This window comes from Biomphalaria glabrata, chromosome 2 (assembly GCF_947242115.1).
Source record: "Biomphalaria glabrata chromosome 2, xgBioGlab47.1, whole genome shotgun sequence".
Taxonomy (NCBI): domain Eukaryota; kingdom Metazoa; phylum Mollusca; class Gastropoda; family Planorbidae; genus Biomphalaria; species Biomphalaria glabrata.
Genome location: NC_074712.1, coordinates 61,769,654 through 61,790,533, shown reverse-complemented (window position 1 = coordinate 61,790,533; position 20,880 = coordinate 61,769,654). Strand labels below are relative to the sequence as shown.

Here is a 20,880-nt window from a genome sequence, read left to right as displayed (position 1 = left end):
TAAATTCTTGGACTAACATTTCAGCCAATATATAATTATGATCTTTAGTTTTGAAAAGTACAAAACTGCCATATTCCCAATATTTTGCCTTTGTTTCATAATCATAGACATAGGCAAATATATATATATAGGTTTGTGATGTGGATCTATGTTTGTTGACATGGCTTCTTTATTAATGTATGGCGGTCGTCTTATCGATTCAAATTGTTAGAATTAGTTTTTAGTCAAAAAAAAAATGAGCAGAACGTGCTCTAATGTTCGTAGTACGATAGGCCAAAGATAAATTCTAAAGGTTGAAAAAAAATTGAATATTATACACATTAACTTTCAGTTTCAGTAAGTCAGAATAATTCAGTGTCACTGACACTGTGACTGTCACTAATTTAATATTGATAGATCTAAATCTAATAAATATGACTAATATTTGTAATAACTAGGTCTAATACTTTTCATACTTTTTACTACTAACTATTAAACTAGTCAGTCTATCATCTATGCATGCAGACTATAGACTAGATCTAGTATAAGTATAGATTATAGATCTAGTGACAATCTTTAAAAAATTGAATCTAGTCCTAGACTATTTATATACTAACTATAGACTATAGACTAGACAGATTACAATTATAGTTTAAAGTATAGTATAGTAGTATAGTACTAATAGTAAGTAGAATTTTTTTTACTATAGTATCTATATAGACTAGATCTAAATCTAGTATTTAAAACTATTTATAATTAGGCACGATTAGAGATATAATAATACAGAAGGGGTTCTATCAATTATATAGGTTATGGCTGAAAAAAAACAACAACTATAAATACTTTTAATTTTACACTGCTCATAACTGCTGTATAACTCATACAAACTTATCTTTTCCCAAATGTTTCCCATAATAATTTTTACTTTATCGTCCAGTCTATATATATATGTCTATGTCTATGGCTCTATGTCTGCTAGCCTCGTTCTCAACGTAGCAGAACTATATGGCTCTATGTCTGCTAGCCTCGTTCTCAACATAGTAGAACTTTATGGCTTATATCTACTAGCCTCGTTCTAAGTCTCTACTATGATTTAAAGTTTATTGACGAATGTTTAGATCTTCTTGTTAGATTTTTTTCTTTTATTATAAAGGCGTTACTTCAAAAAAAAAAAAAAAAAAAGAAGATGATTACGTCCTATGCGTTATGCATTTAGTCATGTATATTAACCAATGACTTTAATTCTGCCAAGTCACTGGTTTTCCTGGCTAGCCCAGGCAACCCATTCCATGCTCTAATAGCGCTAGGGAAGAAGGAGTATTTGTACAAATTTGTCCTAGCATTTGGAACGAGGAATGTGTCTTTATCTTTGTGTCTTTCAGAGTATTTTATTAGAGTTTGTTTTTGTATTTTAAGATTATGGTTAAGTTTTTTATGGTTATGTTTTATGATCTGGTGGGATATTATAATATTATTTAAAATAACATTACATCCGTGGCATGGAAACATAACCCAGCATCAGCAGGAGAGAAGTTAATTCTACATAAATAAGTTATGACTAACAGGTATCCACGAACTTCCCTTAAAAGTTTAAAGAACCTGTGAGAATGATGAACTTTAGTGCTCGTTTGAATGCAATTGTACAGGAAGCACTTTTTTGTATATAATACAAACATTATTTGAAAACATATGGTAGATCACCCTTATAATAGATATACGGGGCAAGACGAGTGATCGTTTGGTTACTTCAAGTGTTCACTTGGTTACTACAAGTGTTCATTTGGTTACTTCAAGTGTTCATTTGACTTCTTCAAGTGTTCATTTGACTTCTTCAAGTGTTAATTTGACTACTTCAAGTGTTAATTTGACTTCTTCAAGTGTTCATTTGACTGCTTCAAGTGTTCATTTGACTTCTTCAAGTGTTCATTTGGTTACTTCAAGTGTTCATTTGACTTCTTCAAGTGTTCATTTGACTACGTCAAGTGTTAATTTGACTACTTCAAGTGTTAATTTGACTTCTTCAAGTGTTCAGTTGGCTACTTCAAGTGTTCATTTGACTTCTTCAAGTGTTCAGTTTGCTACTTCAAGTGTTCATTTGACTACTTCAAGTGTTCATTTGACTACTTCAAGTGTTCATTTGACTTCTGCAAGTGTTCAGTTGGCTACTTCAAGTGTTCATTTGACTTCTTCAAGTGTTCAGTTGGCTACTTCAAGTGTTCATTTGACTACTTCAAGTGTTCATTTGACTACTTCAAGTGTTCATTTGACTTCTTCAAGTGTTCAGTTGGCTACTTCAAGTGTTCATTTGACTTCTTCAAGTGTTCAGTTGGCTACTTCAAGTGTTCATTTGACTACTTCAAGTGTTCATTTGACTACTTCAAGTGTTCATTTGACTTCTTCAAGTGTTCAGTTGGCTACTTCAAGTGTTCATTTGACTTCTTCAAGTGTTCAGTTGGCTACTTCAAGTGTTCATTTGGCTACTTCAATTGTTCATTTGGCTACTTCAATTGTTCATTTGGCTACTTCAATTGTTCATTTGGCTACTTCAAGTGTTAATTTAACTACTTTAATATTTATTTGGCTACTTCAAGTGTTTATTTAACTACTTCAATTGTTCATTTGGCTACTTCAAGTGTTTATTCGGCTGCTTCAAGTGTTCATTTGGCTACTTCAATTGTTCATTTGGCTACTTCAATTGTTCATTTGGCTACTTCAATTGTTCATTTGGCTACTTCAAGTGTTAATTTAACTACTTTAATATTCATTTGGCTACTTCAAGTGTTTATTTAACTACTTCAATTGTTCATTTGGCTACTTCAAGTGTTTATTCGGCTGCTTCAAGTGTTCATTTGGCTACTTCAATTGTTCATTTGGCTACTTCAATTGTTCATTTGGCTACTTCAATTGTTCATTTGGCTACTTCAAGTGTTAATTTAACTACTTTAATATTCATTTGGCTACTTCAAGTGTTTATTTAACTACTTCAATTGTTCATTTGGCTACTTCAAGTGTTTATTTGGCTGCTTCAAGTGTTCATTTGGCTACTTCAATTGTTCATTTGGCTACTTCAATTGTTCATTTGGCTACTTCAATTGTTCATTTGGCTACTTCAAGTGTTAATTTAACTACTTTAATATTCATTTGGCTACTTCAAGTGTTTATTTAACTACTTCAATTGTTCATTTGGCTACTTCAAGTGTTTATTTGGCTGCTTCAAGTGTTCATTTGGCTACTTCAATTGTTCATTTGGCTACTTCAATTGTTCATTTGGCTACTTCAATTGTTCATTTGGCTACTTTAATATTCATTTGGCTACTTCAAGTGTTTATTCGGCTGCTTCAAGTGTTCATTTTTCTACTTTGAAATTTCCTTTGCTACTTCTCCTCGACACTCCCAGCAGTTGTGCGTGGAGCTTCGAGATTTTGGGTGGTGGTTTACTTTGTGTTCGTGCATTGAACGGAAGTCTAAAAACATTTTGGTCGTTGAGGCTAAGGAAATTTTAAATGATCCTCCTAAAAAAAAAGAACATTTTCTATCTATCTGATTGAACTTCAATTTAGGATATGGACTTCGATCTTATAGAAGTAGTCAAATGTGTTTTAATGGGTTTTTTTTTGAAATTTTAACTCAACTGTGGTAAATATTTTTGCTTTTTGTTTTATTATGAGGAATGATCGTAACCAAAAATATGATAGAAATGACAGATTGACAAGTAGATTTTGGCTTTAGCAGCATGTGCCGCAATTGGGAACATTTCATTTAGCAATTGTATGAAGAATTTAAGGTATTTATTCGGTATGAATTACCCTTTCATCTGAATTACGTCCCTTGCATCAAAACAAGATAATTAGGCTATGTCCTAAGCCAGTGATGGACAAACTACGGCCCGCGGTACAGATCCGGTCCGCTGAAAGGGTTAATCCGGCCCGCGGCATGTGTTGAAGTAATTCTTAAAAATCAAAAAGTTCATTCACAATTTAAGAATTTAATTATTCAATTCTCGATGAACCACTGCTGTAATATTGCAAATTTTATTTCTTTGACACACAAAGTTGTAGTTCCATTGGTACAGTTTTATGAGTAGCCTAAACTTAATGGTGTACCACAGTCGAGCCAGATCTAATGGGTACCTGACATTAGTTGGGGAAAGGTAAAAGGCGGTTGGGCGTTGTGCTGGCCACGTGACACCTTCGTTTGCATTTACACTCAGCCTTAGAAACAGATGATCTTAACGTCATCTGCCCTATAGATCGCAAGGTCTGAAAGGGGCAATTTACTTACGGTTAAATTCCTTCTTCTGTGGCCCACGGTTAACGAGGGCGAACCACTGGAGTAATATTGCCCATCAATGTAAGCGAACCACTGGAGTAATATTGCCCATCAATGTAAGCGAACCACTGGAGTAATATTGCCCATCAATGTAAGCGAACCACTGGAGTAATATTGCCCATCAATGTAAGCGAACCACTGGAGTAATATTGCCCATCAATGTAAGCGAACCACTGGAGTAATATTGCCCATCAATGTAAGCGAACCACTGGAGTAATATTGCCCATCAATGTAAGCGAACCACTGGAGTAATATTGCCCATCAATGTATTCTTCTTTTTCTTCTTCGTTCTCATTGTTATGTTGGAGCCTTCAGATGACTAGACCAATACATGAGTGTCAGGGGGAGGTATGGCGAGAATGAATGTTTGTTTGATATTTTGGTATGATTGTTATATCCCCTTGTTATGAATGCGAAGTGTTGCACGTGTTGTGAACTGAGTGATCAAGTCTTTGTTGAATGTGCGAGAGAGTGTGTTAAGTCAGTAAGGTCTCGCTCCCGGTCCAGGAAGGTTGGATGGTCGCTTCCTGGACTGGTGTTTGTTTAAGTAATATTTATTGTGCATTATTTGAGCTATATTGGATATTAAAATATCATTGTTATATTCTTGGAGATCAAGAGTTGGAGTTGATGTTTTTCTATTACCTTTACCTTTACCTATCCCTTAGTCTGTTGGACCGTTGGGGCACCAGGCAAGATTTGTCGACCGTCTTTCTCCATTCCTCCCTTTTTTTTTGCCTTATTTAGAACCTCTGTCCATGGCAGGCCTGTCCATTCTTTAATGTTGTCCTCCCATCGCTTTTTCTGTCTGCCTCTTCTTCTTTGCCTGGCACTGTTCCCTGAAGGAAGGTCTTTGCGAGCCCCGTAGATCTTGTAATGTGGCCAAAGGTTTTAAGCTTTCGTCTTTTCACAATAGTTAGCAGGTCGTCATGGGCTCCGATCGCTGCAGTAACCCTGTCTCTGATTTCTTGGTTTGTGATGCGGTCTTTGAATGTGATGCCTAGGATCCTTCTGTAGCATCTCAATTCCATTGCATTGTATCTAGTGGTACTTCTTATCTGAGTAACTAAGCAAGTATTAAGTAATTGTAATTGAGTATTGAAGAATTTAAGAATCAAGTAATATTTGTTCGTATAAGTGAAACCCCTAGTGAGCCAAGTTAAGAAACACAAGAACAAGAGACAAGCAGCATATATAAAATTGAACCCTGACAATGAGATGAACTGCGCAGTGGTTTCCAAATCAGGAAGCTCTCCATATAGTTTTATTTCTATTGAGGTGTTTTGGGGCCAGTGTCTTATACGGGCCTCTTGGTAAAGAGAGCAGTTTTGGAGGACGTGGTCGGCATTCTCTGGTGGCACTCCACATGGGCAGATTTCACTGGCTCCAATTTTGAGCTTCCGGTACATATGTTGTCTCATTCTGTTGTGTCCGGTCCTGAGTCAAAAGATTAGACGTTCGATCTTGTCGGGATTTAGATGAGAGCTCGTCCATTTCTCATTTATTTTATTTACAATTAATTTCTTCAATTCTTCTGGATAGAGTGCAGAGTTTATTTGTGAGTTAGTTCTCCCACTCTTATCTTCTTATCTTATATAATACAGATATTACTTCAAAAAAGAAGATGATTACGTCCTACGCGTCATGCATTTAGTCATGCATATTAACCAATGACTTAAATTCTGCCAAGTCACTGGTTTTCCTGGCTAGCTCAGGCAACCCATTCCATGCTCTAATAGCACTAGGGAAGAAGGAGCATTTGTACAAATTTGTCCTAGCATATGGGACGAGGAATGTGCCTTTATCTTTGTGTCTTTCAGAGTATTTTATTAAATTTTGTTTTTGTATTTGAAGATTATGGTTCAGTGTTTTATGTATGATTGCTACTTTACTTTTGAGCCTTCTGTCCTGAAGGCTTTCTAAATTTAGTAATTTTACTAAAGGTGTTACTCTAGTCAAATGTGAATATTTTTGTTATGAATCTGACTGCTCTATTTTGTGTCTGTTCCAATTTCTTAATGTTATCTTGAGTTGAGGGGTCCCAAACGGAGGATGCATATTCTATTATTGGCCTAACCAAGGTTAAATAACATTTTAGTTTTATGTTCTTATTTGATTTATAGAAATTTCTTTTATTAAATCCTAATGCTTTGTTTGATTTTTTTATAGTTTCATCAATATGTGGATTCCATGACAGTTTTTCATTTATTATAACACCTAGGTATTTTGTGTTTTTAGTCTCTTGGCGAGTGTGTCAGCCTTATCATTTCCTTGTAGTTGTATATGAGAAACAAATCAAAATATGCAATGATTATAACACATGTACCACGAGAAACACAGAGGTTCAACTATAACTTATATTTATTGTTTAAAAAGAGTACAACACATGGTGCGGTCAGTACAAAGTTAACGACTTCAAAGTGCAGTGACCTCATCTGAAATGAAAAACAAAGAGTTGTTATTCTAAATGTATAAGTTATAAATCTTTGAACTAATAATTTAAGAATCTATAACCAGTTTTTCTTCTAATGGGTTTCACAGTTACACACGTATATTTTTTATACCCACACATATAGTAAAATAAAGTTCCCCTTTCAGACTTTGTGGACAGAGGACGTAAAGGTCATCTGTTAAGGTGGCCTACGGTTAACGAGGGTGTCATGTGGCCAGCACAACGACCAACTTTTCCCCAACTAATGTCAGGTACCCATTAGAGCTGGGTGGACTCAGAGGTCCCCAAAGATCCCGAAATTAAAAATCACCAGAAACCAAGCGCTTTAGCGCTCAGCCACAGCGCCTCCACACATTTACCATACAATTAATTATCGTTTTGGATTTACCTATAGGCAACACAAGCTTACTTGTTAAAGATACTTTTAATCATTTGTAAGAAAAAAAAAGGAAAAAAAACAAAAAAACAAACAAGGTCTCCATTAAAAAAACAACAACAAACGCTTAGGGCCTTATCAAGTATTAAACCCGGCCTTTTTAATAACGCATACTGTGCATGGGTTCAGTTTTTCAAATATCAAATTTGACATATTACGTCAATTAGCTTACATCGCTCACACATTTGTCTATATCGCTTTCTCTTCTTTCTCTGTTACTTTATTTTATCGCTTTGATAATAGAAAGTAAAATATAAACCGGATGGAAGTAACATTTAAACTAAGAGGAGAGTACTCTGATTTAAATCCATCATGAAAATCCCCAATAAATCAAAAAGACATGTAGCTCTAATATTAGAACTACTTCAAAACAAAGTATTTCTTACCTCCGTTAGTATAGTGTTTAGGTTGTACAGCCTAGTAAACATTGCTGGCGTAAGTATTTTTGCTGACATAGTTATCTTTGCTGACGTAGTTGTCTTTGCTGACGTAGTTGTCTTTGCTGGCGTAGTTATCTTTGCTGACGTAGTTATCTTTGCTGGCGTAGTTGTCTTTGCTGGCGTAGTTATCTTTGCTGGCGTAGTTATCTTTGCTGACGTAGTTATCTTTGCTGACGTAGTTGTCTTTGCTGGCGTAGTTATCTTTGCTGGCGTAGTTATCTTTGCTGACATAGTTATCTTTGCTGGCGTAATTATCTTTGCTGACGTAGTTGTCTTTGCTGGCGTAGTTATCTTTGCTGACGTAGTTGTCTTTGCTGACGTAGTTATCTTTGCTGACGTAGTTATCTTTGCTGACGTAGTTGTCTTTGCTGGCGTAGTTATCTTTGCTGACGTAGTTGTCTTTGCTGACGTAGTTGTCTTTGCTGGCGTAGTTATCTTTGCTGACGTAGTTGTCTTTGCTGGCGTAGACAGAGGCACTGGCGTAGCTAGCACTGCTAGGGTAGACGTTGTTGTATTCATAAGCTTTCTTGCTGGGGTAGACAGAGGCGCTGGCGTAGTTATCTTTGCTGGCGTAGACAGAGGCGCTGGCGTAGTTATCTTTGTTGGCGTAGACAGAGGCACTGGGGTAGCTATCTTTGCTGGCGTAGACAGGGGCGCTGGCGTAGTTATCTTTGCTGGCGTAGTTATCTTTGCTGGCGTAGACAGAGGCGCTGGCGTAGTTATCTTTGTTGGCGTAGACAGGGGCGCTGACGTAGTTATCCTTGCTGGCGTAGTTATCTTTGCTGGCGTAGTTATCTTTGCTGGCGTAGTTATCTTTGCTGGCGTAGTTATCTTTGCTGGCGTAGACAGAGGCACTGGCGTAGTTGTCTTTGCTGGCGTAGTTATCTTTGCTGGCGTAGACAGAGGCACTGGCGTAGCTAGCACTGCTAGGGTAGACGTTGTTGTATTCATAAGCGTTCTTGCTTGGGTAGGCATTGTTGTTTTGGTAGTTATTGCTGTTGTAATAGACATTGCTTTTTGGGTAGGCAGCGTAGCTAGGGTAGGCATTGTTGCTTTGGTAGGCATTGTTGCTTTGGTAACCGTTGTTGCTTGCGTAGTTGCCGCTGGGGTAGGTATTTTTTCCAGCAGAGTAACCATTGTTTCCTTGGTAAGCCTGATCTCCGTAATACACCTGTGAAATTAAATTTGACAGGTTTATAGTTATGGGTAGCAGTATACTCTATTTCAGTTTTTTTGAATTATTTGTTAATATTCTCTTTTATTATTTTTCATTAGACATTTTCTTGTTTAAAAAAAATTATAATTTCCATAGGTCTCACGTAATGTACGCGTCAAGGTCTAACGGATTTTAAAAAATACAACGTATATGCTGTACTACGGTAATTACGCATCAAGTTTTTTTTCTTGACATAAATATGGTGTCTACAAATATTTAACCTCGAGCAAATACAATAACAATAATATAAAAACGTTTTCTTTAAAACAAGCTTATATTAAGTGTAATTGTCTGAATAAAGAAGGGGGTATATGTGTGAAGGCTACCGTGATCGCTTTTAAAATTTATTTTATTAAAAAAAAAGTTGTATTACATGACTTCGAACTCGAGGGTTCAAGCCAATGCTCTAGCCACTGTTCCAGCTAAATGCTTATGAGATTAGAAGTTTTATAGCTTTATGTTGTTAGTTTCAAACTTTTAAGCGACAAAGTTTAAAGAGGGCTTATTCAATTTGTACCGTCACATCAGTCAAGTACAATTTTGTTCCTTTTGTTGATACCAAACAAAATAAGTTATATCCAGTAATTAATTAACTAATTGGCTACTTTTTAATTCTTGTTTTTTTTTTAATTGTTTTAGTTCTATGCAAGATCCCACCAATCGGAGGACCTAGGCGGCTGGTTTGTTGTCCTATTTCCTAAGACGGCCCTGCTAGGATGACTAGATACTTAGGACTTAATTTTGTTTCGAAGGAAAGTCTGAGATGTGTCGGATGTGTGCGTGTTGATGTATGATTTAACCAAAGTTAAGCTCTGCTAAACCTTAATTAGTTCCTCTTTTAGACCTTGCAATCTATAGGGCAGATGAAGTAAAGGTCATCTGATTCTGTGGCCAACGGTTTACGAGGTTTTCAGGTGGCCAGCACAAGGACCAACCCCCTTTACTTTCCCCAAATAATGTCAGGTACCCATTAGAGCTGGGTGAATTCAGAAGCGTCCAAAGATCCCCAAATTTAAAATCCCAGTTTTCACCAGGATTCGAACCTCGGGGCCCGGTTCAGAAGCCAAGAGCTTTGGGCTCAGCCACAGCGCCTCCAAAACTTAAATTAATACAGCATAAAGGTAAGCATGATTGCAATGCTTCTGGTATAAGTTTCCAAAAAAAAAATTAGATTTAATTAGGTAACTATACATTTATATGAAGGCAATATAGCAATGAAAAAAAAAATTAAATACTCATTACAAGCGGTGAACAAATTAACCAATAAGAAACGTGTGGTGACTATTGAAAGCTACACAATATAATATATATGACATGATATATGACATTGTCATGATTGTCACGAGGTCCGAACCCTGCCCGCTTATTTCTGAATTTATGAAAACTTAGTAAGAGCCACTTGACACATCAATACTTATTAAGAAGAATACAACAAAACCACTACAACTCTGAAATCTAAAGCAGTAAAATATTTGGTTATAATTACCGGGCCATAAGAGGCGCTGACGCCAGCAACCAGCAGACAGAAAGCAATAGCAGTGTTCATGGTGGATAGATGAACTTGGTCAGCTGATGGTCTTTAACGAAAGTTCAGAAAAGACGATACTTAAAAGCTGCTCCACCGGGGCTTATATAGCCTGACAATTACTGGTTAAGCTTAATTAAAACAAAAAATTAAAAAATAATCACTAATCAGGAGGTTTTTTTTTTTTTTTTTTTTTAATTTTTGAAGATAAATCTGTCAGAAACGTCACATATAAGGAAACATTTTTTTGGCATGCTATCACTGTGAAAACGTCTGGACGAAGATCCTTTTTTTTTTAATTAAATTAATTTTTAATTAATACAGATACAATACCGATAGCATTTTTTGTAAGGAAGAAAACTAGACTAAATGTCAAGAAATATGCAAGGATAAAAAAAGGAAATCAGCTTCAAATCGGGTGTTAGGGGCAAACAAAGGGTGTGTCTTGAGAAGGATTAGCTTACCAGTGTGAAAGTTGCCTTAAGACCCACATCACTCGTTTACCTGGAATAATTGATATTTTTACCTCCAGGGTTGAAGAGTCGACTTCAGATCAAGATGCGATAATCATTGTTATCATAGAACGAGATCAGTGGATGGATTAGTTACCATCCTTTGCCCTCGTTCACCTCAAATGCTTAATTTTCAGTTTTAGTTTGACTGTAGTTATTCAATGCTATTTGCAATAAGGCCAACGGCTTGAGATGAAGTTCACACGATTAACACCATGGGCGTAGCCAGGGGGGGGGTTGGGGTTCAACCCCCCCCCCCCCCCCGAAATGAAGGGAGGGGAGACGAACTTTAGTTACTGATTTTTTGCTTTGATTTTGTTTATTTTAGGTGAGATTTTAGTACTAAACCATCACTTGCCCCAGCGCAGCCAAGGGGGTTTTGAGTTTAAAAAACCCTACCAGGGGGGTTTGAGTTTAAAACCCCCTACCAGGGGGGTTTGAGTTTAAAAAGCAGGGGTTTTTGCAGTTAAATCCCTCTCTTCTAAAAAGAAAACAAAAAAAAAAAGCAAACAACTATCCCCAAATTCCAAGAGCACAGTTAAGGAAGATTTTGATTTTATATCCCCCTATTCAATTTAAAAAAAAGCAAATTACACACTCAAAATTCTAAGAGCGTAGCGAAAGGGTTTTGAGTTTAAACCCCCCTTCAGGGGGGCTTGAAACTAAAAAATACCAATGCAATTTAAAAAAAAAAGCAAATTACACACTCAAAATTCTATGAGCGTAGCGAAAGTGTTTTGAGTTTAAACCCCCCTTCAGGGGGGCTTGAAACTAAAAAATACCAATGCAATTAAAAAAAAAAAGCAAATTACACACTCAAAATTCTATGAGCGTAGCTAGGCCAAAGAGGGGGGGGGGAGTTTAAACCCCCCTTCTCCAGATGACTTTTTTAAAGTTTAAAACCCCTCCTGATGGTTTTGAGATTAAAATCCCCTACAGAGAGTTTTGAGGTTGAAAACCTCCCTCTTCAATATTATTTTAAAGCAAACTACAGTCACCATATTCTATGAGCGTAGCTAAATGGGGTTTTGAATTTAAAGAGATTTAGATTTTTTAGTTTAAAACCCCCCAAAAGATGATTTTGACGATACTACTTCCCTTTTTGATATAAAATCTGAAGCAAACTACAGTCACCTCATTCCAAAAGCGTAGTCAAAAGAGGTTACGCATTTCTACCAGTGGCTGGGCTCCATGAATAAAGTGCAGTGAATAGTCATCTGCCGAAATTGAAAAACACTAAATGTGGCTCAACAGACAGATTTTAGGAGTCAGTTATAGAGATTGGGTCTAAATCAAGGAAATCCTATGCCGAACTGGGAGTCGACCCCTTAGTAAGGTTGTGAAAGAGTGTCGCATGAGATTTTCGAGACATGTTCTCCGACAAAATGAATTACGCACAACAAGAGTTGTGATGACATCCTAGTACAACTTGGCGCCACACTTTCATGAAGGTCCTTAGAAGAAGAGGCTTCAGACATTACCAGTGACAGATTTTTGTGGGAACAGCTTGTCGCCAAATACGCCGAACGGCGCGGGAGGGTCTTAGTCAGTAAGAATAGCACATCAGGTTTTTGAAATGATTTTTTTTAAATAGCAGGATAATGCACTGTAGATACCTCAGAATTTACTTTTTGTCGGCTTTCAATACCGGAAATAGTGCTTGGCAGAGGGGCTACGCCCCACGCTGGGGGACCTCCCAGTGCTCCCCCAGACCCCCTTGCTAGCAAGGACAGGGAGTCTACAATTTTTCCACTAACTCCAGGAAGAACCTATTCTAGAGTACAATAGACGTCTTTCGAAAGAAGGATCAGAATGTAATAAAGATTAATTATGCACACAGTCACACACACACACTTTTTTTTCTTGCAAGGGGGGGGGGGGGGAGAAAAATTCCCCCCAACCCCCCCCCCCCCCCCCCGAAAAAAAATTATGGCTACGCCCATGATTAACACAGTGTATAAAATATATCATTTATGTGCGAAAATGTCTTTTTTAGCCATTAGAAAGTTGGCCGATTCCTTTCATAAAATTGTTCTTTACTTAAAAGGTCGACTTCCGGTCATCTCCTAGCTTAGTGTTTCTCAATTCGCTTAAAAACAAACTAGCTTTGAGAGTCTAGTATTAAGAATCTAATATTTTGAACAGTGGAGTTGCGAGGGATTTGGGTGCCTGGGGGCTCGGCCTCTTTAGGGGTCCTTGCATTTTGACATTCTACATCATGAAATGAGATAATGGCGTCATATTCAATATTTAATGTAAACAAAATTCGAACTTTCATTTGGGGGTCCCCCTCAAGTTGGATTTTCAAATTTCCTCATCCCCCAGTTACGCCACTCATTTTGAATTTAGCATTTAGAATACAGTATTTAGAGAAAAAAAAAAAGTAAAGTAACCCTTTCACACTTTGCGATCTATAGCTGGTGAAGTTAAAGTTCATCTGCTTCTATGGCCAACGGCTAACGATGGGGATTATGTGGTCATCACAACGACCAACCGCCTTTACTTTCTCTAACTAATGTCAGGTACCGATTAAAAATGGCAGGGCGTCTTAAAAAATCACGAATTTCAAAAGTCCATTTTCACCAAGATTCTATCTCTAGACCCCACGTTTCGAAAGCTAAGCGCTATACTACTTAGACACCACGCCTGAAATCTAAAATTTAGAATCCAATATTTTGTTTCAAGCAGCTAGAGAGTTAATAGTGTCTACCATTTAGTATCCAATATTTTGTTTCAAGCAGCTAGAGAGCTAATAGTGTCTACCATTTAGTATCCAATATTTTGTTTCAAGCATATAGAGTCAAGCAGCTAGAGAGTTAATAGTGTCTACCATTTAGAATCCAATATTTTGTTTCAAGCATATAGAGTCAAGCAGCTAGAGAGCTAATAGTGTCTACCATTTAGAATCCAATATTTTGTTTCAAGCATATAGAGCCAAGCAGCTAGAGAGCTAATAGTGTCTACCATTTAGAATCCAATATTTTGTTTCAAGCATATAGAGTCAAGCAGCTAGAGAGCTAATAGTGTCTACCATTTAGAATCCAATATTTTGTTTCAAGCATATAGAGTCAAGCAGCTAGAGAGTTAATAGTGTCTACCATTTAGAATCCAATATTTTGTTTCAACCATATAGAGTCAAGCAGCTAGAGAGCTAATAGTGTCTACCATTTAGAATCCAATATTTTGTTTCAAGCATATAGAGCCAAGCAGCTAGAGAGCTAATAGTGTCTACCATTTAGAATCCAATATTTTGTTTCAAGCATATAGAGTCAAGCAGCTAGAGAGCTAATAGTGTCTACCATTTAGAATCCAATATTTTGTTTCAAGCATATAGAGCCAAGCAGCTAGAGAGCTAATAGTGTCTACCATTTAGAATCCAATATTTTGTTTCAAGCATATAGAGCCAAGCAGCTAGAGAGTTATTAGTGTCTACCATTTAGAATCCAATATTTTGTTTCAAGCATATAGAGCCAAGCAGCTAGAGAGCTAATAGTGTCTACCATTTAGAATCCAATATTTTGTTTCAAGCATATAGAGCCAAGCAGCTAGAGAGCTAATAGTGTCTACCATTTAGAATCCAATATTTTGTTTCAAGCATATAGAGCCAAGCAGCTAGAGAGCTAATAGTGTCTACCATTTAGAATCCAATATTTTGTTTCAAGCATATAGAGCCAAGCAGCTAGAGAGTTATTAGTGTCTACCATTTAGAATCCAATATTTTGTTTCAAGCATATAGAGCCAAGCAGCTAGAGAGTTATTAGTGTCTACCATTTAGAATTTAATATTTTGTTTCAAGCATATAGAGCCAAGCAGCTAGAGAGTTATTAGTGTCTACCATTTAGAATCCAATATTTTGTTTCAAGCATATAGAGCCAAGCAGCTAGAGAGCTAATAGTGTCTACCATTTAGAATCCAATATTTTGTTTCAAGCATATAGAGCCAAGCAGCTAGAGAGCTAATAGTGTCTACCATTTAGAATCCAATATTTTGTTTCAAGCATATAGAGCCAAGCAGCTAGAGAGTTATTAGTGTCTACCATTTAGAATCCAATATTTTGTTTCAAGCATATAGAGCCAAGCAGCTAGAGAGCTAATAGTGTCTACCATTTAGAATCCAATATTTTGTTTCAAGCATATAGAGCCAAGCAGCTAGAGAGCTAATAGTGTCTACCATTTAGAATCCAATATTTTGTTTCAAGCATATAGAGCCAAGCAGCTAGAGAGTTAATAGTGTCTACCATTTAGAATCCAATATTTTGTTTCAAGCATATAGCATCAAGCAGCTAGAGAGTTATTAGTGTCTACCATTTAGAATCCAATATTTTGTTTCAAGCATATAGAGCCAAGCAGCTAGAGAGCTAATAGTGTCTACCATTTAGAATCCAATATTTTGTTTCAAGCATATAGAGCCAAGCAGCTAGAGAGCTAATAGTGTCTACCATTTAGAATCCAATATTTTGTTTCAAGCATATAGAGCCAAGCAGCTAGAGAGTTAATAGTGTCTACCATTTAGAATCCAATATTTTGTTTCAAGCATATAGCATCAAGCAGCTAGAGAGTTATTAGTGTCTACCATTTAGAAAATGTCATTTCGAATTGGTCATGTAGAATCTGGCATTTAGCTGTATCATTTAGAATTTATCATTTGAAACTATCATTTAGAATTTATCATTGAAAATTCATCATTTAGAATTTATCATTGAAAATTCATCATTTAGAATTTATCATTGAAAATTCATCATTTAGAATTTATCATTGAAAATTCATCATTTAGAATTTATCATTAAAAATTCATCCTTTAGAATTTATCATTAAAAACTCATCATTTAGAATTTCGCCTTTAGAAACTTCGCAGTACTTCAGAAGTGAAAACAGACCAATGGACTCCCCCCGTTGACGTTATTTTTAGTGCAGAGATAGTCACGAGAAACCAACTGGATGAACACTAACATTAGGGAAAGCGATGTGTCATATGTCAAGATCAATTCAACAGTTAAAGAGCAGTCATTTTACTAAATGCATATAATATGATAATCGTCCGTTTTTTTTGTCAGTGTCTCTTCTATCTCAACGCACATTTCTCTAATCCTCATTACAAATCTATTTATTCCCAAGATTACGTTAGGTGAAATCACCTTTGACCCCTTCCTGTCAAATGATGAATTTCTCTGTTACAAAATTGACATTAATCATTCGTCGTTATGATTATGACGTGGGAACTCGACAAAAGATAACATTTTGTAGACGGTTTACTAAGTATTAATGTTTGCGTGGCTTCCTGTAAGGTCTTTCTTCTGAATCTCAATTCGTTAGATCTAGTCTAGCTATTAGACGTTAGTAAGTGATTAAAACAGAAATGATTCTTGTTATACTTTGCGGTTTGCTTGCCACTGTCAGCGCTGGATATGACACGGTGAGTGACATTGGTCATTACATCTTTGTTAAAATGCTGTTTAATTCAAATTTTGTATTTGTTGTTTAAATGACATTCTAAAAATGATTTTTTTTTTTGGGGGGGGGGCTCCTTTGGTCTCGAGAGATAAGCATACTGCAATATTTACCTCCTAAGTGCCCATTTCTTGGCCTTGATTTAAGGATCATGTATTTCTCCAATCGTTATAGACCTAATCTCAACATGATATTATAAGGCATATTATGGAACATATTTAGGACTTCACTCCATGCTAAATAAATATCATGTATCAGTCTGCGCTATTTTATGTCGCGCTATTTTGTCGGCGCGTTTTTGTCGGCGCTATTTTGTCGATCGCTATTTTGTCGGACAGACGGCTCAGCTTGTAGCATTCTAAAACATATTTACGGTGCAGGACAGGGAGATTACAGGAAGACAGCGTTTAACTTGATGTTTAGATCCATTGTCAAGCTTCAACAAAAGTTGTCTCACTGCTTAGGTATTTCTTATTACAATGCCTCTATTCAAGTCATAAATTCATGGAGGGCGAAACCTGGAAGCTGAGCTCAAAAAGCGGCTCTAATGGTGTGTTTTTTAATAGAAAAAATGTTGTAAAAATGTTCTACATGTTTCGGATGTTCCTTCAGAGTTGAAGATAATTACTTCCTAGTCCAAACCTCCCGCGGGACGACGGGGGATGGGATCGGGAAAGGGTTTGAACCCGGGAACATCGATAAATCTGAACGACAGTCCAGCCCGCAAACCGCGCGACCAGGCAGCCATCCCGACCAGACAGTTGATGAATATAACTGAGAAAAGAAATACTTGCTCGTTGGCCACACTGGGAAAACTCTGGTCTGCCAGTTATAATTTTTCAAAGTATAAAAGAAATAAATTTAAATTTGGCTGTACATTTGATCAAAAAAATATATGGCGAAGTCAGCCGTACTGTATCAATAACTGAGTTGTTAATTAAATTTAAAGCTGCTAATGTTTTTCTTTATTAGGCGCTTCCGCGCTGTGTCTAGTGCAGATAAGCCAAACGGCGATAACTCTCAAATAATGAAATCAAATAACACAGGCAAAAGACCAACAATAGAAAGTAGTCGACGCTGATACCATAAAAACTGCCTCTCTCTAAAGCCGTCAAAAGTAGTCTGTCTACATTTCGCTATTCTTCTTAACATCCTAGTCTTGTGTTTACTAGTCGCCCGTCATTGTCTTTAAGGCAAAACATTTCCCTTTCTAATTCCTAATCGTGCCATAACATCTTGTTTTTAATATTTAAACTGTTATATTTACTGTTATATTAACTACTGTTATATTTACTGACCGGATACAGATTATTTAATTGTATAATTTTTTGAAGGTAACGAAAGAAAGTGTCGGGGGAGTTTAAGAGAGGGACAGACTGACGCTTTGTCGCTCCTACTACCTCAAGATTATTTCAGTATTTTCCATAAGGAAACAAAGTTCAAAGGTCTAGTGAATATATTGACATGTTTCTCTAGTCTTTTATGTTTACGGGCAAGACATCGTGTTGTAGTGAAGGGAGACTAAGCTTACTATCACATTTCAACTCTTTACATCCGTTACAGATTGGTCTCTTGTAGATATGTCATTTGTACTGCAACGTGATCTTTACATAGTCGATCTTTTTGCATGTTTGGTCTTTGTTCATTTTTGGTCTTTGTACTTGTTTGGACTTTGTACATGTTTGGTCTTTGTACATGTTTGGTCTTTGAACATGTTTGATCTTTGTACATGTTTATTTTTGTAAATGTTTGGTTTTTGTACATGTTTATTTTTGTAAATGTTTGGTTTTTGTAAATGTTTGGTTTTTGTACATGTTTGGTTTTTGTAAATGTTTGGTTTTTGTACATGTTTGGTCTTTGTACATGTTTGGTCTTTGAACATGTTTGATCTTTGTACATGTTTATTTTTGTAAATGTTTGACCTTGTACATGTTTGACCTTTGTACATGTTTGACATTTTGTACATGTTTGAGCTTTGTACCTGTGTTTTATGTATGACTTTTGTACATGAATAACCTTTTTACATAGTTTGACATTTGTACATGTTTGACCTTTGTACCTGTTTGACCTTTGTACCTGTTTGACCTTTGTACATGTTTGACCTTTGTACATGTTTGACCTTTGTAAATGTTTGACCTTTGTACCTGTTTGACCTTTGTACATGTTTGACCTCTGTAATAGATCCCTACATCGCTACAGATTCATGTTATGAATGCATTAATTCTTCATATCTCAAATTCTATATTTAGGCATACAACAAAAAGTATGACAGTTATAAAGGTGGCCAGCAGGTCAACGGAGTCTATGGTTCAAGCCAATATCAAAATAACAACCAGGGAAACCTTTACAAAGGCGACTACGTCAGCAAAGTTGACTACGCTGGCAAGGCCGACTACGCCGGTAAAGTAGACTACGCCAGCAAAGTTGACTCCACAGGCAAAACCACCAACTCCCTTAAAGATAATACCGATGACGACGTCTATGAGGACACCTATGCTTTTCTTGTCAATGGCTATAGTTCTACTAGCAAGGAGGACTACTCTATTAAAATAAGCGCCAGTTCCCCAGGTTACGGTAAAGAAAACAACAATGCCAACGTCAACCAAGGTTACAACAATGCCAACTACGGCAAAAATAATTACAATGCTCCATCCTCAGACTACTATGGCCCAGAGTATAACAATAATAAAATAGGATATTTGGCAAGACCCAACTATTAACATTGACCTAATGACATAAAGGTAATGGTTGTGTATCTATATATATCTATATTGTAGACCTAGGATATATCTTAGTGTTGTGTTGATCTGGAGTGTAGTTGTGTGTTTCTGATGTAGCCATGAGCACATGTGAGCGGATGGTTTGGTTGTGTAGGCTGCATTCAATTCTGATGATGTTGTCAGTCGAAGCAGAGCCGGTCTTAGACATAAACAAACTAAGAAGCCGCTTAGGGCCTACAGTTAGTGTGGGGGGCTCGCCTATTACAAAAAATAAATGTCGAGAGAAAAAAATGCGAAACTTGGATCAGATCTCAAACTTAGCATAGCTCTATGACTCCATGTTTATTAGTCAAACTCTTTCTACTACGGAAATTGCGTTAAATGAATTTCGTTGTTTTTTTTTTTTTTTTTGTTTTTTTGTTGTAAATGTAGATACAGAGTATTACACTTTCAGACCTTGCCATCTATGGGGCAGACGATGTTAAGGTCATCTGTTTCTATGGCCAACGGTTAACGAGCAGGGTGTCACGTGGGAGGTACAACGACTAACCGTCTTTAATTTCCCCAACTAAAGTCAGGTACCCATTAGAGTCGGGTGGACCTAGTGGCGTCTTAAAAATCCCCGAAATTAAAAAATCCCAGTCTTCACCGAGATTCGAACCCAGGGCCATAGGTTCGAAGCCAAGCGCATAACCACTCAGGAGCTGCGCCCCTTTGCCCTAGATATAGACGAGCAAATTTATAATAAATAATATCATTTTATTTCTCGCCCTTCCTTTTTTTTTTTCATTCGGCGCCACCAAGTTTAATTCGCCCAGGGCCTTCAGTTATCAAAGGCCGGCCCTGTTCGTAGTTCAAACTTAAAAAAAAAAAAGGGTGTGATCGTGGACGAGTAAGTTTTATCTTTTTTAATTTCAGGAATTATTTTATTTATATTTCTACATACGTCCACAATGAAGTGGAAAGCTGTGGATAATTTGTTCATAAACGTTATGTTCAGTTTTGTTTATAAATAAAAATAAGTGTTCAAGTGTATTTCTAGTTCCACATTAAGAATGCAATCCATCCATCTATCCATCCATCCATCCATCCATCCATCCCAGTGGCGCTACAGCCAAAGGATGGCTCTCGCCTACTTTAGCGCATTTCTCCATTCTGATCTCTCCTGTACTTAGCGTCTCCATGCCTGGACTTTGAGCTACTGTAGATCTGCCTCTACGTCATCAAGCCACAGTACTCGTGGCCTGCCTTTGGGACGTCTGCCTTTTGATTTTTGCCGGTGAACAATATCTTTACTTGTCTATGCTCCGGCATTCTTTCAAGATGACCTGCCCGCAACGTAATCTGTTCCTTTTTATTTCCGTCACTATAGAAGGGGTCTTCATTTACCTGGTATATTTCTTGGTTGGTGAGAATCCTCCATCTGGTTCGGTTTCCTCATGTAAGGCACCATAAATTTGACGGGCAAATTGTACTAGTTGTTGAAAGATACAAACAGAGTATATTTTATTCTTCAGTTTCAACCTTTTGTTTTTGTTTTTTTTTACAGATGTCATTTCAAGATTCAAGACACTATTTTGGTTTTGGGAGATCTGAATATGAGTTAGAAATACTACTAAATGATTAATGACAACCAAACGCTGTGTTTTTTTATTATTATTTATACATTTACTTTTTGAATTTTGAGTTCTCAATTCATAAGATTTAAAACAGGAACGCCTAGAGTGACCAAAGTCTACAACGCTGAAGGATGTAAAAGAAACGTGAGGCCAGATTTGGCAGTAGAGTTTAACTTCATGATCTATCCAGATTTGGCAGTAGAGT

General features: G+C 36.7%; 2 protein-coding genes across 3 annotated transcripts; one reads left to right on the top strand and one right to left on the bottom strand.

The window, feature by feature from the left end:
• Positions 1 to 6,651: 6,651 nt before the first annotated feature.
• Positions 6,652 to 10,489, bottom strand: LOC106058784 (probable serine/threonine-protein kinase clkA). Of its 2 annotated transcripts, XM_056021803.1 has the most exons (4): positions 10,339 to 10,489; positions 8,542 to 8,807; positions 7,583 to 8,487; positions 6,652 to 6,743 (listed from the first exon to the last, which is right to left on the bottom strand). In XM_056021803.1, exons 1-3 carry the CDS (start codon positions 10,396 to 10,398, stop codon positions 7,614 to 7,616), a joined length of 1,200 nt encoding a protein of 399 aa, XP_055877778.1. In that variant the 5' UTR covers positions 10,399 to 10,489; the 3' UTR covers positions 6,652 to 6,743; positions 7,583 to 7,613. The 2 variants fall into 2 exon arrangements, with proteins under 2 accessions (XP_055877778.1, XP_055877777.1); XM_056021802.1 differs by having other exon boundaries at positions 7,583 to 8,807.
• A 5,617-nt stretch (positions 10,490 to 16,106) lies between these two features.
• Positions 16,107 to 20,694, top strand: LOC106058786 (probable serine/threonine-protein kinase clkA). Its single transcript, XM_013216283.2, has 3 exons — positions 16,107 to 16,301; positions 18,586 to 19,077; positions 20,606 to 20,694. Exons 1-2 carry the CDS (start codon positions 16,245 to 16,247, stop codon positions 19,054 to 19,056), a joined length of 528 nt encoding a protein of 175 aa, XP_013071737.2. The 5' UTR covers positions 16,107 to 16,244; the 3' UTR covers positions 19,057 to 19,077; positions 20,606 to 20,694.
• Positions 20,695 to 20,880: the final 186 nt, after the last annotated feature.

Coding starts and splice junctions, on each gene's coding strand:
- LOC106058786 (XM_013216283.2), top strand. CDS start 16,245: ATGATTCTTGTTATACTTTGCGGTTTGCTTGCCACTGTCAGCGCTGGA. Junction 16,302..18,585: donor TCAGCGCTGGATATGACACG/GTGAGTGACATT, acceptor TTCTATATTTAG/GCATACAACAAAAAGTATGA.
- LOC106058784 (XM_056021802.1), bottom strand. CDS start 10,398: ATGAACACTGCTATTGCTTTCTGTCTGCTGGTTGCTGGCGTCAGCGCC. Junction 8,808..10,338: donor TCAGCGCCTCTTATGGCCCG/GTAATTATAACC, acceptor TTAATTTCACAG/GTGTATTACGGAGATCAGGC.